Below are 19,063 nucleotides of genomic sequence, written 5' to 3'. Positions count from 1 at the left end.
ATACAGGTGAAAATGTTGTAAATGCACGGGCAAATAATTATTACTCCCTTTGCATGTATTTACCAATGTACAGGGAAATCAAACGAGCCCAGATTCGGTGTTTGCAAGAGTCCAGCAAGATCTTGGCTTGATATAAAGCACGTCAGGTGCTCGTCACGTCAAGTACCCATCAGCTTATGACTGGCTGATGGTCTGCTTTGCGCCCCTATTTAGAATTATTCCTTAGCGCCCATTGAAAAAGAATCATAAAGCTGGCTCGGCTTACTTTCAAGCTTGGCCTGCTTTAGGCCCGGCTTGGCTTGAAATACTACACCCAAGTGCCTGGCCCAGATCTTAAATTTTAAGCCCATTTATTTATGAGGCCGGGTATGGTTTGCATCTGAGATCCCATCAACCTGACCGGAATGTAGTCCCGACTGGCCCATTTAATGTTTCCATGGCATTTTTAAAAAATAATAATAATAATAATCATGAACTGATCTTGGGCCTGTTTGTTTCGGTACATCACGGCCTCACCTGACTCAGGCCTTGGTTTTAGCCGGGTCTGAACCCAGCCCGTTGACAGCTCTACTGGGAAGCCCACACACATGTGGATCACGGTCAATTCACACGCAGGCACACATTCCAATATCAAACCACGTGTGACATCCCATCTTTCCATGTGGTGGGACACACTAACTAGATTCTCTGACGAAAGAATCAGATCCAGCTTTTAAAATTTTTATTTTTATTTTTTAAAAAAAAAAACCCTTGTTTCTTCGTCTACAAAACTAAACACTGAGACCACCTAATACAAAGCTCAAATCTTGCACGCTTGTTCCATACACGTGTGCTACCAGATGAATGGACATGGCTCCACACGTGTGGGCTTAAAAAAGACAACTGTGGTAGAATACAGCCACCTTTTTAGAGAAAAAAAAAAAAAAACTGCTGCATTTAATTACGTACATAAACACCTTTCTTTCTTCTTTAATTAAGGCTAATACAATCCCTTTAAAAGCAATACATAAATTCCACAATGACATTTTCTCAACTGATCCAAAGAAAATCCCTACTTACCACGATTAATTAGAAGATTAATCATCTCATCTAATCTCTTATTAGATGACCCACCTTTATGGACGGCTCTCCTCGCCGCCAGACTCAGTTCTTTAGCCTTCTCACGGAACCTACTTCCTGTATCTTTGCCCATCAGCTCCTTCACTCCTTTGCAGATTACAGCCCTCCCAATGACAGTTCCCTCTTCGACACTGGTGCAACCGGCGATTTTCACCCCAGCTTCAACTTCATCCATCACGAACTTAGCATTCAAACGTTGTTCGGCGATCATCGGCCAAGCTAGGATCGGGACGCCTGCCGAGATGCTCTCCAGCGTCGAGTTCCAGCCACAATGGCTCAGGAATCCACCAGTGGCAGGGTGGGTGAGGATGCACCTTTGTGGGGCCCATTCTCTTATGATCAGACCTCTCTCTTTTATCCTCTCTTCCATTCCATCAGGTGGAGACCATGTTATCGATCGTACGACCCAGATGAACGAGTTGCCTGACATCTCTAACCCTAAGGCGACCTCGTCTAGCTGGGCGTTGGAGATGTGGGTTTGAGTACCGAATGATACGTAGATGACAGAACATGGTGATGTTCTACGTTTGTCTAACCATTCAATGCATTTAGCTGTCGGGTATTTATTCGGGGCATCATCATCTCGGGTCTGCTTTGTATCTTCCATTTCGTTGTACAACAAGACGGGGCCCACACACCATGCCTTGGCTCCATTCCTGTAGAAGGACTCTAGAGCAGGCAAATAATCTCCCTCCATCTCAACAAAGCTATTAACAATCACACCCCAGCTGTCAAGGTCCGGGTCCCCGATCTCCATCGCAAATTGAGCAAGCGGGTCCGTAGTCGGGTTGAAATTAGCAATCATGTCGGGTAGATCTGCTAAGGTGAGCCGGGTAGTCAATGGGAGACTTGGCACGCTAAAAGATTCATCGTCTCTGCTCACATGCTTATGTGGTGAATGCACGAGCACTGACTTGCATACCGACATTGCGAACGCTCCCATGCCGTGGAATACAAGCCGTGGGACGTCGAACTCGCGGCATGCCGCAAGGGTCCACCCCAAGAAGAAGTCAGAGATCACACAGATGGGAAGATCCCGACCGTTGGACATCTCATGAAGGAGCCGTTCGAATGGACGCCGGAGTTGCGTGGTGGCACGTAAAAATGGGACGTAGAAGTCCATGGATGGAAGCTGGTCAGTGTTTTCACAGCCCTTGGGTAGCCCTTGGACGATTGGGAATTCAAGCTCGACGGCACGGATTTTGGGGTGGTTGGATGTGGATTGAAGGATGAAAGGGGAGTTTGATGGGGTGGTGATGATGGTCACCTTAAGGCCCTTGAATGAGAGGGCCTTAGAGAGGTCTAGCAAAGGGATGGTGTGGCCCTGAGCCATGAATGGGAAAATGACTACATGCGGCTGTTTGGGTTCCATGGGAAATGGGGTTTGTCGGAGGACTGGTTTGGGTTGATGGAGCTATGGGTTATTTATAGGGCTTAATCGGTTATGGTGAACCCCACACCCGTTATAAAATACAGTGGTCATGAGTCAAGAAAACCCAAGTTCTTCGGTGGTTAAAAACGTGTAAATCCAATCCGTTCATCTGGTGAGATCTATTAATTTAATGGTGGGTATAAAAGATAATAAGGCCTGCGTTTTTTATCGGGATGATTTTTGTATCTTCTCTCCATCCCGGTGAGTTACACCTCATTAATGGGATAAACAGTAAAAGATGCACACCATATGGTGGCCCCACAGCAAACCTAGTGTTAGCATCTCATCCCTATTGGTCCACGTAGCGTGGTCCATCTGAGGGGTTGATCTGGATGGTTTTTGTCCGCCGAAAGTGGATCATCTAGAACATGGTGGGCCCCACGGAGTGGGATGTTTCACGCATGGACGCCAGTCCATCTCACACAGGTCAGGATTACTTTGACTGACTCGATATTTTAAGAGGATTTTAACCAAAGTTGATTTATAATAATGACAAACGTTGTGAAAATTGAGACTTAATTTTTTTGACAATAGCTTCCTAATATATATATATATATATATATATTATTTCACTGTCTGGACACATTTTGCGTTGCCCAACGCAATGGCAAGGGGGATTATCCAAATGGGGTAAACACTGTCGGCCCACCATGGTGTTTGTGAGAAATCCAGACAGTTCGTATGTTTTACCAAATCATTTTATGACAGGAGCCCACAAAAGAGGTAGGTACAAAGCTCAAGTGGGCCACGTAACAGAAAACAGTGAAGATTGTACACCTACGGCTGAAACATTCATGAAGCTACGAAATCTTTGGATTAAGCTAATATTTTTATTCTTTTAGTCGGCAGTGGTAAGTACCCTATGAGCATTTGAGCCACTTTAGAAATTATTTAAATTGCATATAAATAACAAACTAGACCCTAGAAAAGTCTGAACATTAGACAACTCCATTTTACACTTTTCAATCATGGGTCCCACTTAAGTTTCAGATCCGGCTAATTTTTGGTATCATGTCTTAACATGATCTTCAAAATGGATGAATGGAGTGGATTTCCCACAAATATCATGGTGGGCCCAACATAGATTTTGGTGGCAAGAACTTCGTGTAGAAGGCTTTTGCTCCAAATCCGCATCAGCACAATAACATGACGTGACCCAGATTGGGTAGCACGACCTAGATAGAGATGGATGATCGTGAAAGGTGCACTATGATGTATTTATTTTATCTATGTCGTTCATCCATTTTGAAAGATTATTTTATGGCACGAGCCCAAAATGAGGCATACTAAAGGCTCAAGTTGACCACATCACAAACATTAGTGAGATTGAAAACCTACTATTGAAAACTTCTTGTGGGCCATAGAATATTTAGATGTAACTCATTGTTTGCCCCATAATGTTAAAATAAATTCTGAATCCAATGGACAAATTAACGAATTCAACACATATCCCGTGGTGAGCCCCATAACCTTTAAAACATAACAACCTCAACCCTTAACACATCATGACAACCACGACCCAAACCCTTAACACATGACAATCATGACCCAGACTCTTAACATATGACAAATATGACCCAAACCCTTGACACATGACAATCTCGCGATCCTTAATATATGACAATCACGACCCAGGCTTTGATAACCCTAACCCTTAATACATAACAACTATTATGGGGAAACCTGAATAAGGACAATTAGGGTCCTCCTGAGCCATTCGAATCAATTATTAAGGCATAGGAAGGAGAACATCGCATCAAGTGCAAGCCGACCTCTGAGTTACGACTTTAAGATGGCCAAGGCGAGCCCTCGTCCTCATCTAAAGACGACGGCATTCAATGAACCCTAACCCTGAGCGTACTGATGGTAAACCCCAACTACTATTACTCAGTCTCGGGCTTAAGCAAGGCGAGGCCGAACCCGAATCGTGACACTCCGAGTACCGAGTTTGGGTATTATCCTAAATGTAGACGTGACCAAAGATCTCGTCCGAAGATACGCGCCCTTAAAACACGATATACGCTGCACGACCCAAAGATTACGGATATTATCTTCACGATTGCAATATCTATCCAATTGAGTAAATTGTGCCAAAATTAACGGACATGATTTGTTCGACCTACAGGTATAAATATAAGTGAACATCATTGCAATAGGTACGCAATATCTTACACCCTCTATCTACATTATGCGACTTAGACCCAGATTCCCTAGCTTGACTTAGGCATGGGAGGGTTCTCCGGCCAAGCCAGTGTCTCCTTTGCTTACCCTTTTTGTGCAGGATAAAAGTCTGTTTAAGGCTCACAACATTGAGTAGAGGGTGGTCCAGATTTTGACCTCAACAACAACCATGACCCAAACTCTTAACACATGACAGCATCGATCATTAACAAATCATATATGTCCATTGTCTTCCAATGCAATGTATTATACAATCTAAATTCTATCCCTTTTATTGTCTTCCACATGACAACTATAACCAGCTCCACCTTAAATTCACAATCACTTCTTTCCCACGACAACAATCATAATCATCTTTTCATTCTTAACCAAAAGTGACATCTATCTCTAAGAAAATATTATTTTGCAAAATAAATAAATCCTTTAAAAATATCTTGTTTTGCGAATGTGGTCCTCACAATAAAAATAACACTCGTTTTTGGAGCCATAGTTGTTGTTAGTGGTGTCCATAAATGGGAGAAGTTGATGGGGGATGATGGTACGCGGAAAAATGTAATTGGATGGGGGTGGGTCTTAGGAGACACGCTTGAAAATGAAGAAGTAGAGTTTGAGAAAAACAAGGAAAAAAAAAAGAGATTCAGTGCAGGCACGAGGGTGCAAGCAAGGGTACTTTTATCCAATAAAATTTAAAAAGTATCTAGACTAGCCAAAGCAATTTTATATTTTTTTTTAAAGGTCTCATTTTTTAGGACCTTTTCGGTACCACGCCGGGCTACTTTGGTCAAAATCCATCTCTTAGGCAGCTTTTCTTTTAATTATTAACGACCAAACTTGCCGGCCGTTGATTGTTACGCAAGTTTGAGACTATTGGCCATTGATGGTGGGCCCCGTTTACTGGTTGGGTTGATATCAATGGCCATGCGACATGTGTATCAGAGTCAATGTGGTCTCTGATGCCTTTTTTCTACGCGTACAGAAAGGCCGGGAGCGGATGGGGTGAGTCCCCTGATCCACGAGGTGGGTGGTACCCTGAATGTGGGGCTCACAATAATATATGTTCCTTAAATCCACACCGTCAAACCATTTTGAATTCTCATTTTAGAGCATGATCCAAAAAATCAAGCCGACTCAAATCTTAAGTTGAACACACCACACAAACAGTTGTGATTGAATCCCCACGATTAAAAAATTCATGGATTTCACCGGAATGTTTATTTAAAATCCAAACTTTTGATAATGTCAAAAACACCTGTATAAATAAACCACACTAATATCATCTTGATCCAAATCTTTAGTGGCCCACAAGAATTTTTTAATGGTCAATTACCACTGTTTCCTGGGCTATAGTCCATCTGGGATTTGTAACTGCCTCATTTTTTGCTCATGCCCTAAAATGAACCTTTCAATACGGATGGACGGCGTGGATGTAGTCACATACATCACAGTGGGCCCCCAGTGAGGCATCCCACCCACATCGGTGGATCCGGGGTCTCACTTAATCAGCTCCCGCAAAAGACCTGGCTGGCGAGAATCTCGAACGTGGCCACCTGGAAATGCGTGCAAGAAAAAAAGAGAGTTACGGTGCAACGCTACAACGCCAAACGGCATAGGACGCGGATTGCGTACTACCACCGCCCGTTCCTGGCTCCGAACGGGCAGTTCTGTGGGCGGGCCCACCGTGATGTATCTGTATATCTAAAACGTCTATCCCTTTTCTCAGATTATTTTAAGCATGAATACAAAAATGAGTAAGATCCAATGCTCACGTGGACCACACCAAATAATTAGCGTGGTTGCATTAAAATGGACAAAGCATTAAATGCAGTTGCATTAAAAGTAAGAGTCATCTGTGGTGTGGTCCATTTGATTGTTGGATCTACCTAATTTTTGTTTTGATGCCTTAAAATAATCTGAGAAAAGAGATAAGTGATTTAGATGTACAGATACATCACGGTGGGCCCGCTCACAGAACTGCCCTTTCGGAGCATGGGACGGGCGTGGGTAGCGCGCAGTCCGCGTCGAACGGCATATAGCCAAACGAGAGACGAGTTCGCAGAAGGGGCTTTCAAACCGAAGCGGATTAGCTACTGACAGGTTGGGTAGCGCGACTTGCTACTGAAGTGACGTAACTAAGTTATGTGAGCCTACGATGATGGATGTGTTGTATCCACACCGTCCATACATTTGGAGATATCATTTTAGGGATTTTAGGGCATGATCCAAAGAGCGAGGCGGATCCAAAGATATAGTTGACCCCACCACTGAAAACAGTGGGGAGAGTAATTTCCACGGTTGAAACCTTCCTAAAGCCTACCATGATCTTGATTTGAAAGCCAAACTGTTCGCCAGTTAACAAGACATGTTATAAGGGAAAACACAAGTTTTAGCTTAATCGAAAACTTTTGTGGGCCTTAGAAGTTGTTAATGGTGGCTGTCACTCTCCCCACTGTTTTCTGTAGTGTGGTCCGAAGATTTGGATTAGACGCATTCTTTGGATATTTCCAAACTGTTCGCAAGTTAACAAGACATGTAATGAGAGAAAACACAAGTATTAGCTTAATCGAAAACTTTTGTGGTCCTTATAAGTTTCTAATGGTGGCTGTCACTCTCCCCACTATTTTCTATAGTGTGGTCCACTGGAGATTTGGATTAGATGCATTCTTTGGATATTTCCTTAAAATGATCTCTCCAAATGGATGGACGGCGTAGATACAAAACATACATTATCATGGGGCCCATAGAACTTAGTGACGTAACTTCATTAGCGAGTCTCGCGACTCAACCTGTCAGTAGCTAATCCGCGACCCTTTCAAACTTGCACCTGCTCCTGGGTCACGCCATCGCATGTGGGGCCCACTCCTTGTCCGGGTTCTCTCCGATCCACCGGGAATGCCCACAGTAAAACATGCTAGCTATTTGAGTCCCACCATGTTGTATATGTAAATCCACCCCGTGCATCAGGTGAGAAATCTTATTTTAGCCGTACATTCAAAATATCAGCATGATAGAAAACTTTTATGAGATACAAAAATGAGAATAATGTAAAATTGCTCTTAAAACCACTGACTTTAAGCTGTGTGGCCCTCCAGAGTGTTTGGATCAGTCTGCTGTTTGTATTTTCACTCGATCATGATGAGTTAGACCTGGTTAACGGGGTTTTTTAAAGATAAATATCATGTTGGCCCCACGAATAAACTTATGGTTGGAATCCCATCCCTCATTCTTCCCTGTGCTGTGGCACACATGATTCTAGATCTGGCTGATTTTTTTCCGAGAGCTTATAATAGAGGATAGGAAACAGATAGACGGCGTGGATTTTACATATACTACTGGTAGGCCATACACAGTCGTTGTAACAAGCCACCCGTGTACTGTTTCCAGTTGTTTTTCCATCCCTACCGTATAGAGAGGTGAACTTAAACTTTTGCCGTACGCATCGTGGAGTGCGCATTTACCTGCGAGAAAAGGTCGACGTGTCACAAAAATTTCTGTGGGTCCCACCATGATGTGCGTGACATCTAGTCCTCACCGTTGAAATCTTACTGTAGCATGATTTTGGCAGGCGACGTGAAGAAATGGAAAAATCAAATATCAGCTTGATTGGGTCCTCATTCTTACTCCGGTGGTAGACTCTGGCGAGTTTCAACACCTGGTCGAGGGTTCGAGTACCCGTAGGTGGTGAAACCACACCACGGCGTGAGTGTGTGGTGGTGGTGTGTGTGTGTGTATATATATATATATATATATATATCAGCTTGATTAAAGACTTCGGTCAGCTCCAAGAAAGTTCTAGTGGTGGTCCCCCATCCCCACCTTTAGCATGACCTGGATCAGACTTATTTTTGGACTATCGTAATATGAGCCATCTCAAATCATGAACGGTGTGGATGTCGCATACATATTTAAGTGGGCCCACAAAGATTTGTGTTGTACGTGCTCTTTCTGGAAGATAGGATTGCTTGGTGACCGAATCACGTGGATTCCCTCGTGAACCAACGCGGTGGGATTTTATTGGGCCACGTTTGGCAGACAACTGGGTCCAGGTCAAGCACGTGGTGGACTGACTAACTTTCGAATGGACGCATATTGCACATTAACCGTGCTGAGTAAACTCTGGGGGGGCCATATGCATCACGGTGGGCTTGTTTGGTTTTCAAATTTCTATGAAATGTAGAGTAAATGACTCATTATTATTATTTCCACGTGTTTGTTTATATATAAATTATAGCTTATAAATTAAGAGTTAAATACACTTGTAAATATTAGGTAAAGTAAATTTTAATAATTACATTTTTCACACTATAAAATAATTATTTTTATAGTGTTTTCAAGGTGAAATAAACAAAGTGGTAAAATTATTATTATAGTCAAATGTAAGTATTATGGTTATACAATTGCAAGAGTAAATAATCATTACTCATTTACAATTATTTATCCTTGTAATTGGAAAACGAACAACCTTTTTAGCCAGCTAAACACACTTATTAAGCGTCACCTTATAATTTAATTCTAAGCTCACCATGGATGTGGCTAAGGACCCCTCAGCCCCTAGTCTCTGGAACATATGGCACAGAATGGGAGCCATCCACCATAAACGCTAGATCCTAAACCTTATCTTCAATCACACTTTCCGTGAGGATAATGCGGTGGCGAATGCTTTGGCGAGGATGGCTAGCGAAGGATGCTCCGACAAAGTCTACCGATGCCATGCTAAACTCCCGAGGCTGATTAGAGGTACCTTGGTTCTAAATAACACCAGTCTTGGATCTATCAGGTGTTCTTGATGAGGATCTCAATCTTCTGATAACCTTAGATACAAGTTTTGATGTTTTTGTGCTTTTGAGAGGAGGGCCTCCAGGATGCTTTTATCTAATCTTAAGGCTTGTTTGGCCACCTATATTAAGTGGGATTAAAGTGGATGAAATTGAAAAAGTAGTAATTAATGCATGTGTAAGGTATTGTCTTTGGATTAGGTATATCCATAGATTTGTAATGTTATGTTTGGAAGATATGCGGTACCCTTAATCCAGTGGAATAGGACTAAAGTCATCTTTGGAAAGATAATGTGCGATTGCAAAAGTTATTTTGCAAACGCTCTTATCTAACGAGGAACTAATCAAATGGATCTTAATGTACGAAATTTACTATGCCTCCCTATCGATTGCCATATATCTGATATATTTGGAAGATATCTACACAGTCTGTTTAGCAAGACCAAGCATGAGTGGAACATGAACCAAAATTGACACTGGTTAGATAATCCTAACCCTTTAATTGGTGGCGAGATAAATATAGTAACGGTTGGAATTCAAAAGCAAAATGTACATTGTTTAGATGGTTAGCATTATCTGATCAAGCCGATTTTGGGTCTGTGGCCAATAAATGGCAGATGCTTTGGGATGAACTATCCCCATGTCATCCAGATATGGCACATGTGCGTTAAATGAGGTTAGAGACGGGATGAGCTCCAATTTAGTGGGTGGACCATGAACTCACTCCTAGTCACATGAACCAATGACTCAGGCAATGCCACGTGGACCCATTATAAGGACATTTTAATATTGAAACAAGCGTCATGCAGTGTAGTTCTACTTCATTCTAGGTTGTGGTCCACTCTATTCTCGGTTATATTTTATTTCTCGGTTCATACTTTGAAATGATGCAAAAATAATTATGAACGGCACGGATACCATCATTTATATCATGATGAGCCCCACGTAACCCCGTCCTTTCATGCCTAAACGTAGGATGAAATCTAGGCATTTTTGTTGGAGAAAAACGGTAGGAATTAGCTAATCCGCAAAGGATTGCGAAATCCTTCCCTCTCGACGCACAATTTGAGCAGAAGACTTACAAATGGGCCATAGACATAATTTTACAGTGGATTAGATGGGACAATAAATGCAATCCCAGCTAATGCAGGTGGCCGAACATGCCCTAAGTGTCTACCTTAGGTTCTATTCTCGTGTTAGGTGTGGTTCGAAATCTTTTTTTTTTTTTCTTCTGGGACCCACCCAAACGGCTGTAAAGTTATAGGTGTGGTTGGAAATCTTCTTTTCTGGGATCCACGCAAATAGCTGTAAAGTTTCTCATAAAATTTCAGTGGTACGAGCCACTTTTTATTTATATATATATATATATATATATATATATATATATATATATATATATATATAAAAAGCGTCTCCTTTACAGGTTCATCGGGTCAAGATCCTTACCACCAACATCGTCACGTGAACAGCGTACGCACGTTTGCCAACTTAATGAGTCGAATGGTTTATATTTTGTGTAAATGCATATAAACACTGGGTCCTGTCAGATGGACGGATTAGACATCTGGCACAGATGCTATCATTAGCACTGCATATAGCGGTTTTTTGTAAAGTGCGTACTGCCGCGAGTGCACCTTACAGATAGCGGATTTGGTGGTGTGACACACACGGAGGCGGTTTGGCCAGTGTCGCTGCCACTAGCCCGGTGGCTAATGGTCGGTGATCTGTGGCCCCACTATCAAGTATGTGTTTTATCCATTCCGTCCATTCATTTTTAAGGTCACACAGAGTTGTATGAAGAGGAAAAACAAATATCATATTGATCCAAAATTTCCATGACTCCAAAAGGGTTTCAATGGTAGATATTCAATCCCCTACTGATTTTTTCAGTGGTGTGCTTGATCTTTGGATCTGTTTTATTTTTCCGCTCAAGCATTACTAAAATCTCTCCAAGTGAACGGACGGTTTGGATATGACGCATACCTCATAATAGGACCCGCAGAACTTGGTGACGTCAACACACCAGCCAGGGCGCGGGTGTGCGGTACATCAGCCAATCCGCGTCACCTAGCAAGCCCTGTTTTCATTTTTCAAACCTTCAGCTCCCATTCAACGGAAACGGATTGACTACTCCCCCTGTCATCAGCGAATGGCTGGTGGTCGGTGCTGTGTGGGCCCTACCATGATGTACTTGTTTCATCCATTCCGTCCATCTATTTTTTTCAGATCATTTTATGGTGTGAGACAAAAAATGAGATATATCCCAATCTCAAGTGGATCACATTACATGAAACAGTGTTTAATAAGCTAAGACCATTAAAAACCTTTTGGGGGCCATAGAAGTTTTGGATCAAGATGATCTTTGTTTTTTTCCCTTCATCTGGGCCTTTATGACCTAATCAACATATCTGATGTCAAATAAATAGTACAGTGGGGCTGAGGAGGATTTTAATGGTGGATATCCAATCACTATTGTTTTCCTGTGGTGTGGTCCACCTGAGATTTATACCCCTCTCATTTTTGGCATATGGTCATAAAATGATCTTTAAAAATGGATGAACGGAATGGATGAAGCATATACATCATTGTGGGGCCCACAAACCACCGACCATCAGCCACCGGGCTGGTAGCAGAGGGAGTAGCTAATCCGTTTCCCATTCAACGCGCATTTTTCCATCGACAGGCATAGGCATGGTGTCCGAGCCTGTCTGGAGCATACAAACGGCTAGTATTCAATGCCCCTCAAATTTCATACATACATCTTCTTGTGACAACGAGTCTGTTGAATGGTTTAGATTTTGGGAAAAATCTCTTTCTTTTGACATTACTTGGGGTAGCGGCATTCCCAGCATCTGAACACCACTTACCAATTTAATGAAAAATGGAAAACGGGTGGCAACGGAAGCCCGTGATACCAAAAAATGAGATTTTCGATAGTAATTATGATTAGAAATTTTAAACCATCTTCCATTCGTACAAACATGTGGAGAATCTGAGACGTTCATTAGGTTGGTCACATTGTTCAGACACCTTGGCCCCAAAATTAGGATGGCCAAGTACTCATTAGGTGAGTCACTGTATACGAAACAAATGGATGGTAAGAAATGTTTCAACGGTGGGCATACTAACTCCACTTTTGTCCTCGTGTGGCCCACTTGAGCTTTGGGTCTGCCTTAATTTCGGGGTCATGCCTAAAATGATCTAGAAAAATGAACGGACAGCATGGACTTTTCACGAAAGACCATGGTAGCCCCTCCTTGCTTCTAACCCCACAACAATGACAGCCCATCTACGTGTGGGCAGTGGATTACGTCCGACCGGGGTTCATTTGACATGGTTGGGCCTTGACAGTAGGACCCACCTTGATGTACGTGGATTACACTGCCCATTCATATTTCCAGCTCATTTTAGAGCATGATTCCAAAAATAAATAAATCTAAATTTAAAGCGATTTATTATTATTTTTTTATTATTTATTTTTTTAACAAGTTGGTATGCACGTACCACTGTTAGCCACACTCCACTTTAGAATCCATACTAAAACTAATTTTAAAGAGGGTCATACCATGCATAAGAAACAGAGGTGATTGAATACCTACCATTAAAAGCTCACCTAATGTTTATTTGCAATCTAACCAATTGATAAGGTCACACATTCCAATATGAAAGGCGAAAAAAAAAAAAACAAATATCAGCTTAATGAAATTTCTTGTTGCCCACAAGAAGGTTTTAATAGTTAATCATTATTATTTGTGTTTTGTTCCACCTAAGATTTAGATTTGCTTTATTTTGAAACCGTGCTTTAAAATGCATCATAAAATAGAATAGACAAGGTGTGGATATGCAGTACCTACGTAAGGTTAAACCTGAGTTAGGTGAGTGTCGGGTTGCACCTGATCGGCTCCGCACTTGCTAACCCAATTAAAGGCTGATATGACATTTGAATGACATGACTATGTTGATCTCAGGAAAAGTGGTGATTGTGAGAAATAAATTCATTTTATTCATCTATTTTCGCAGCTTATGTCAATATCTGGGATAAAAAATTAGGCAAATTTAAAACTCATGTATGTCACTCAACTGAAGATAATAATAAAATGATTTGCTTATTGTTCAAACTTTTTTTAAGTTTCACTAAAATGCTTATATCCAATCCAAACAAATCTTAAACTTACCCCACCACTCATATAAAGGCATTTCCTTTTATAGCCTGTTCGGATTTTTAAAGGTAAACATTATTGCATTGTAAATACATAATAATTATTTTCTTAGGTAGTTACTGCATTATTTTCGAAGATTGAATTGGCTATTACTTTTTACAACTCTAAAATAGAGAATGCCGTTGAATATTTGTGGGGTAAACCGTGATGTATGTGGATTATCTACACCGTCCATCAGTTATACCAACCGAATTTAGGGCATGACCCAAAAAAAAGCTAGATTTAAATTTTAAGTGGACTACACTATTAGAATTTTAAAAATATAAGAGTTTTTTGTACACAACGGAGGATAAAAGAAAACGATAACAAAACGATCAGATCTATTAGGTTCAAGGCTCGACTCGAATAGTCAATTTCTCAAAACAAATTTGCTGCCATTTTTTAAGAATTTCTAGCAAATGCAAACGAAGGAAATGTACAAATTGTCTTCAGGATACAATGAACTCTCAATCCGATTTTCAACACGAAAATTTGCACATCTAAGTGTTGAACAGATCCCTAGTTTTGACACCGGTATGCCTTAAGACGTTCAGAAAAAATTCAGCAAGAGATCAGATTGAGAGTAATTGCACAGAAGATGATATAATCTCAAGGATTAAGAGTCTTTGTCTTCTGGATTATAGTATTCAGGATTTATATTAATTGAAGGTTATGGATTTCTTCATGAAGAGGTGCTAAAGTGCCTCTTCAAGAAATTCATACCCATTCATAGCAAATAATTGCCTTCCATGAAAGAGTATGACTCTTTGTCCTATGACAGTTATTTCTGTACCCATTCGGACAGAAACAGTTATCCAACAGGAAAAACTGTATCCACATAAGCAACACATGTCATAAGTGCCACATGTACAATCATGTCACAATTACTCTCAATTAGCAAAAAAGGTAATAAAACATCAGGGTACCATGACCAAAAAAGACTAAGGCTCTTATTGCTCCTTACGACGATGCAAAGTGCACCTAATAAAGCACCAAAAAGCGCCCAAGCAGCCTCGAGGAGATTTTAACCCTGGTTGCATAAACAAAAACCTCTTCTCTTACCGACTGGCTATACACACTATTTATGGAAAGTTTAAATAATTAATATATTTATTTACTTTCTAAAAATAAATTTTATTTTTGAAATTTATTTTTATTTTAAAAAACACAACACACATCACATGAAAAAAGTAATCAAACACCCACTGTTAAAAACTTTTTGGGGCCACTGTTTACTTTGATGTGGGCCACTTTAATGTTGGATCTTCCTCATTTTTCGGCTCATGCCTCAAAATGTCATGGTAAAGCAGATGTACGACGCGGATATATCATATACATCATGGTGGGGCCCACAAATTTAAGTCAATTCTTTTGAACCGTTTTTCCAAACAAAAGTACCTACCTATTTCCAAACTGGTGAAATTGTAATAAGCTGGCATTTAGAGGACAATTACACTAATTGAAAAATTAAAAAGGCCCTTACATGAATGAAAAAAACAAAAATATTAACCTCATTTAAAGCTTACGTGGCCATGGATGTTTTAACGATAGGCATGTAACACCACCGTTTTCTTTTGTGTGACTCACTTAAGTTTTAGATCTCTCCATTTTTTGTCTCATTATAAAAATAAACAGGCAAAACATACGTAAGAAGTGAATTTCTCATCGACACCATGGTGGCTCCATCTAGCTTCCAAGCCCAGCATGCTCACAACTCCTGGGTCCTACCTCATCACGTGTTAGATGAAGGACAGTTTTATCTTTTTCATTTTTTTAAATACCATGTAACTTATACAATGTAAGACGCTAGGGTCCGAATGTCTAACAACAATAAATTTAGGCAGTTTACTACAAATATTTAAAAAACGTTCGATTATATATACATATATAACATGTCAATCAAACATGTCACATGAATGCATTAAAATTCGATGGACCATCTTTATCACACGGTAGTTATCAGCTGTCAATAGTACTTGGCTAGTAATGGCGGTCACTGTATGTATCGGCGGCCGCTTGAATATTCTTCACTGCAAAGCGCACACGCATGTGTAGCACAAGTCATGTGGATACCACACATGTACCAACGTCGCACGTGGGAGTGAGATCCAATCCATCCATGAGGGCTTGTATGACCTTCTGCATGTTTCCCATCAATTAATATTTGAAACAGTTGAATTGGTCAGAAAAATTCAGCCAAACGTTTTTCAGTGCTGTACATTTGTCTTAAGAACCGTGGCCCACCTAAGGAGTGGATCAAAATTCTTGGGACACAGTATCAATATAGGGGTTACTTTCTGATGGATGGATTGGATCTTTGGACCTATTCTACCAAGCTAGTACATGTGGTAGCGTGTACGTGGACTTTATTGTACGTGCGTGTACGCTAAGCACATCTCCCTCATCAACATGCTCAACTAGGCTTGCCGTGCAGCTAAAGAAAGCCCCGCTTGTTGGAGTGGTGAGAATCAACGGATTGATTGGGACGGAAGCGGACTGGCTGGTGTACCAGGTAGATAGGTGTCGTGCGAAGGGCTGCGCCGACGCTCCTCGATCTCCAAGTTGTACGAATGGTTCAAATGAGATAAAAGTTACATGGCCCTACGATGATCTATTTGTTATATCCACCCCGTTTATCCTTTTTTAAGAAATCATTTTAGTGCATTAGACAAAAAATGAATCATATCCAAAACTCAAATGGACCACACCAAAAACAGCAGCGATGATAATGATTTTCACCGTTAAAATATTCATGGGCCACCATAACGATAAAAAGGAAAAACAAATTTCATATTATCCGAAACTTCTGTAACCCCTAAAAGGGTTTCAATGGTAGACGTTCAATTTCCCACTGCTTTTTGTAGTGTGGTCCACTTGATCTTTAGATCTGTCTTATTTTTCGTTTCAAGCATTAATACGAGCTCTCCAAATGGATGGACGGTTTGGATATAATACATACCTCTTGATGAGATTCACAGAACTTGCGGACGCCAATACACCAGCTATATAGCTGGTGTGTGGTACACCAACAGCGGATTGGAAAGGTTAAGATTGTCCCTTAGATAAAACAATCGAATACTTTAGAATAACAGATCAATGGTCTGGATTACTTAACCATGGCCCCACGTATCAGATTTGGAAACTCGTGTATACCACGCAAAGATGAGGTTGCTCATAGCAAAAATTCCGCAAATGGGACGGCGGCGGCATAACAATCTCTCCTTTTCATTTCGGTGGAGTAATCGAGGGGACCGTCGGCAGCTTCTATTATGTGTGGGGCCCACTAAGGAAAAAGTGCGGCAAATGTTGGACACATGGATGAGATCTGGGCCATCCGTTAAGTGGGGCCATGCCCTGTCTATAAATGTGGCCAACGGGGAATATCTCCATCCCAACCGGTGGGACCATATGTTAGTGTTGACCTAGTAGATAACATCCAACCCTTCATGTTCCTGCATCATCCGACCCATCCGATACATTTTAAATATCCTGAGGATCATCTTATACAATAATCATCCACATCTACTCATTAAGTGGACCACACTTGTATTTTTTATTTATCAATGGCTACACATTAGTTTCTATAGCACGGCCTACCTGATTAGTGAATGAGGCTAATTTTTGCCCGAGGTGATCCTCGTGGTGGGCCTAACCTATTGGAAGGGTTGGATATCACATTCACATGATAAATAGGAAGTTATTTTCTGGGTGGACCATAAATTATTGTTCGACTGTTTGGACTCGAGATCTTTACTCAATATACATGTGTGGCCCTTGCCTTGAGCGGACCATACTGGACTTTAGGTCTTGATAAATGGTCTGGATCTCATGAACGTGTGCCATGGTGTCACCTCAAGCTATGTTCGAGAAAGGTGATCAGCATCACAACTGGCCTAATGACTGTAGTAGCTAGCTATAATCAATGCCATGTCCACTCATTATCTGGGCAGCACGTGTATGGGGAGAATCAACGGTTAGTGAAATATAATCAATGATCTGTATTGAATGTACAAGTGTGGTCCACCTGGTGAATGTAGTAGGCTATCATAATATTGCACGTGGCCGGCATCTTTCCAGCTGTTTGGTGCATGGAATTTAATTGAATTAGGGAGGATGGAATTACTTTAGTGCAGTGATTAACTAAGTGTCAGGTATTCTCTTGAAATCTCTTACTTTCAAAATCACTATATTCCATGTTTGGAATGTCAATGTTTAAAATTTAAAATTTAAAATTTATAGAAATTATTTTTGGATTGAACTATGGAAGTAGCAAAAATTCACATCAGTGGAAGTGTGCTGTTATCAGACCACCAAACTTGCTAGTGTGATGATGTCGGCAAGTGTTGTGGACCTTACCATGTGTATGTATTATTTTTGCACCATTCATCTTTTTTTACAGTCATTTTATGGCATGGGCTAAAAAAGGAGGCAAATCTAGAGCTCAGGTGAACCGCTTTTATGGCATGGGCTAAAAAAGGAGGCAAATCTAGAGCTCAGGTGAACCGCACCATAAAAAGTAGCTGGGACAATAATGCCCACATTAAAACTTTCCTAGGGCCCACTGTGATGTTTATTTACCATCCAACCTGTTCGTAAGGTTACACAGAAGGTCATAGGAACTTGAATGAAGGGAGAGCATAAATATCAGCTTGGCCAAAACTTACGTGATCCCAAGATGTTTTCAATGGTAGGTATTCAATTTCCATTAATTTCTATGGTGTGGTTCACTTGAGCTTTGTATCCCCTAAGTTTTTGGGGCAATTTTTTAAAATGAACTCGAAAAATGTATGAATGGTGTTGCTATATCCTATACATCATGGTGGGACCTATAGAATTTGCTGACATCAACACGGCCATTTATAGGATTCACACCGTATGGGAGTGGGATGGACTCTTTGTATCTTGAATTTCATATGGATAGAGTCAGGCACGGGACACTCGACTCGTCTTACTCGTTTAGACCCAGCTCAACTTGAACTGAATGGGTGATTTGGTCCGAACCGAGTAGGCTTCGCTCAATTCGAACTCAAATCGAGTTAACTCGACCCGAAACTCGATCTGATCATACTCAACTAGATCCGAAACTGATTTCGCTCGGATTCAAGTGTGTGTGTGTGTGATCATAATTTTTAAGTATTTCTAACCTATACACCACGCTTGACCCTGACCCCGATCCCAAACACTCTCCCTCCCTCCCTCCCCCTCATTCAAGCCTGGCACCCACCCGTGTGATTTTAGGAGGGATTCCTATAACGCCCTGAAAATTAGGGGTCATGCACACACTCAACTCCCAAGTTCCCGGGTATTACTTATAACCAATTTTTATTAATTTACGCTTAATCAGTTTTAAATGTGCAGCA

At 41.1% G+C, this 19,063-nt stretch overlaps 1 protein-coding gene across 1 annotated transcript; it reads right to left on the bottom strand.

The window, feature by feature from the left end:
• Nucleotides 1–791: 791 nt before the first annotated feature.
• Nucleotides 792–2,529, bottom strand: LOC131256846 (scopoletin glucosyltransferase-like). Its single transcript, XM_058257901.1, has one exon. It carries the CDS (start codon nt 2,489–2,491, stop codon nt 1,052–1,054), a length of 1,440 nt encoding a protein of 479 aa, XP_058113884.1. The 5' UTR covers nt 2,492–2,529; the 3' UTR covers nt 792–1,051.
• Nucleotides 2,530–19,063: the final 16,534 nt, after the last annotated feature.

This window comes from Magnolia sinica, chromosome 9 (assembly GCF_029962835.1).
Source record: "Magnolia sinica isolate HGM2019 chromosome 9, MsV1, whole genome shotgun sequence".
Lineage (NCBI taxonomy): Eukaryota > Viridiplantae > Streptophyta > Magnoliopsida > Magnoliales > Magnoliaceae > Magnolia > Magnolia sinica.
Note: the sequence above shows the minus strand (reverse complement) of the source record. Positions and strands in the feature narration are given on the sequence as shown.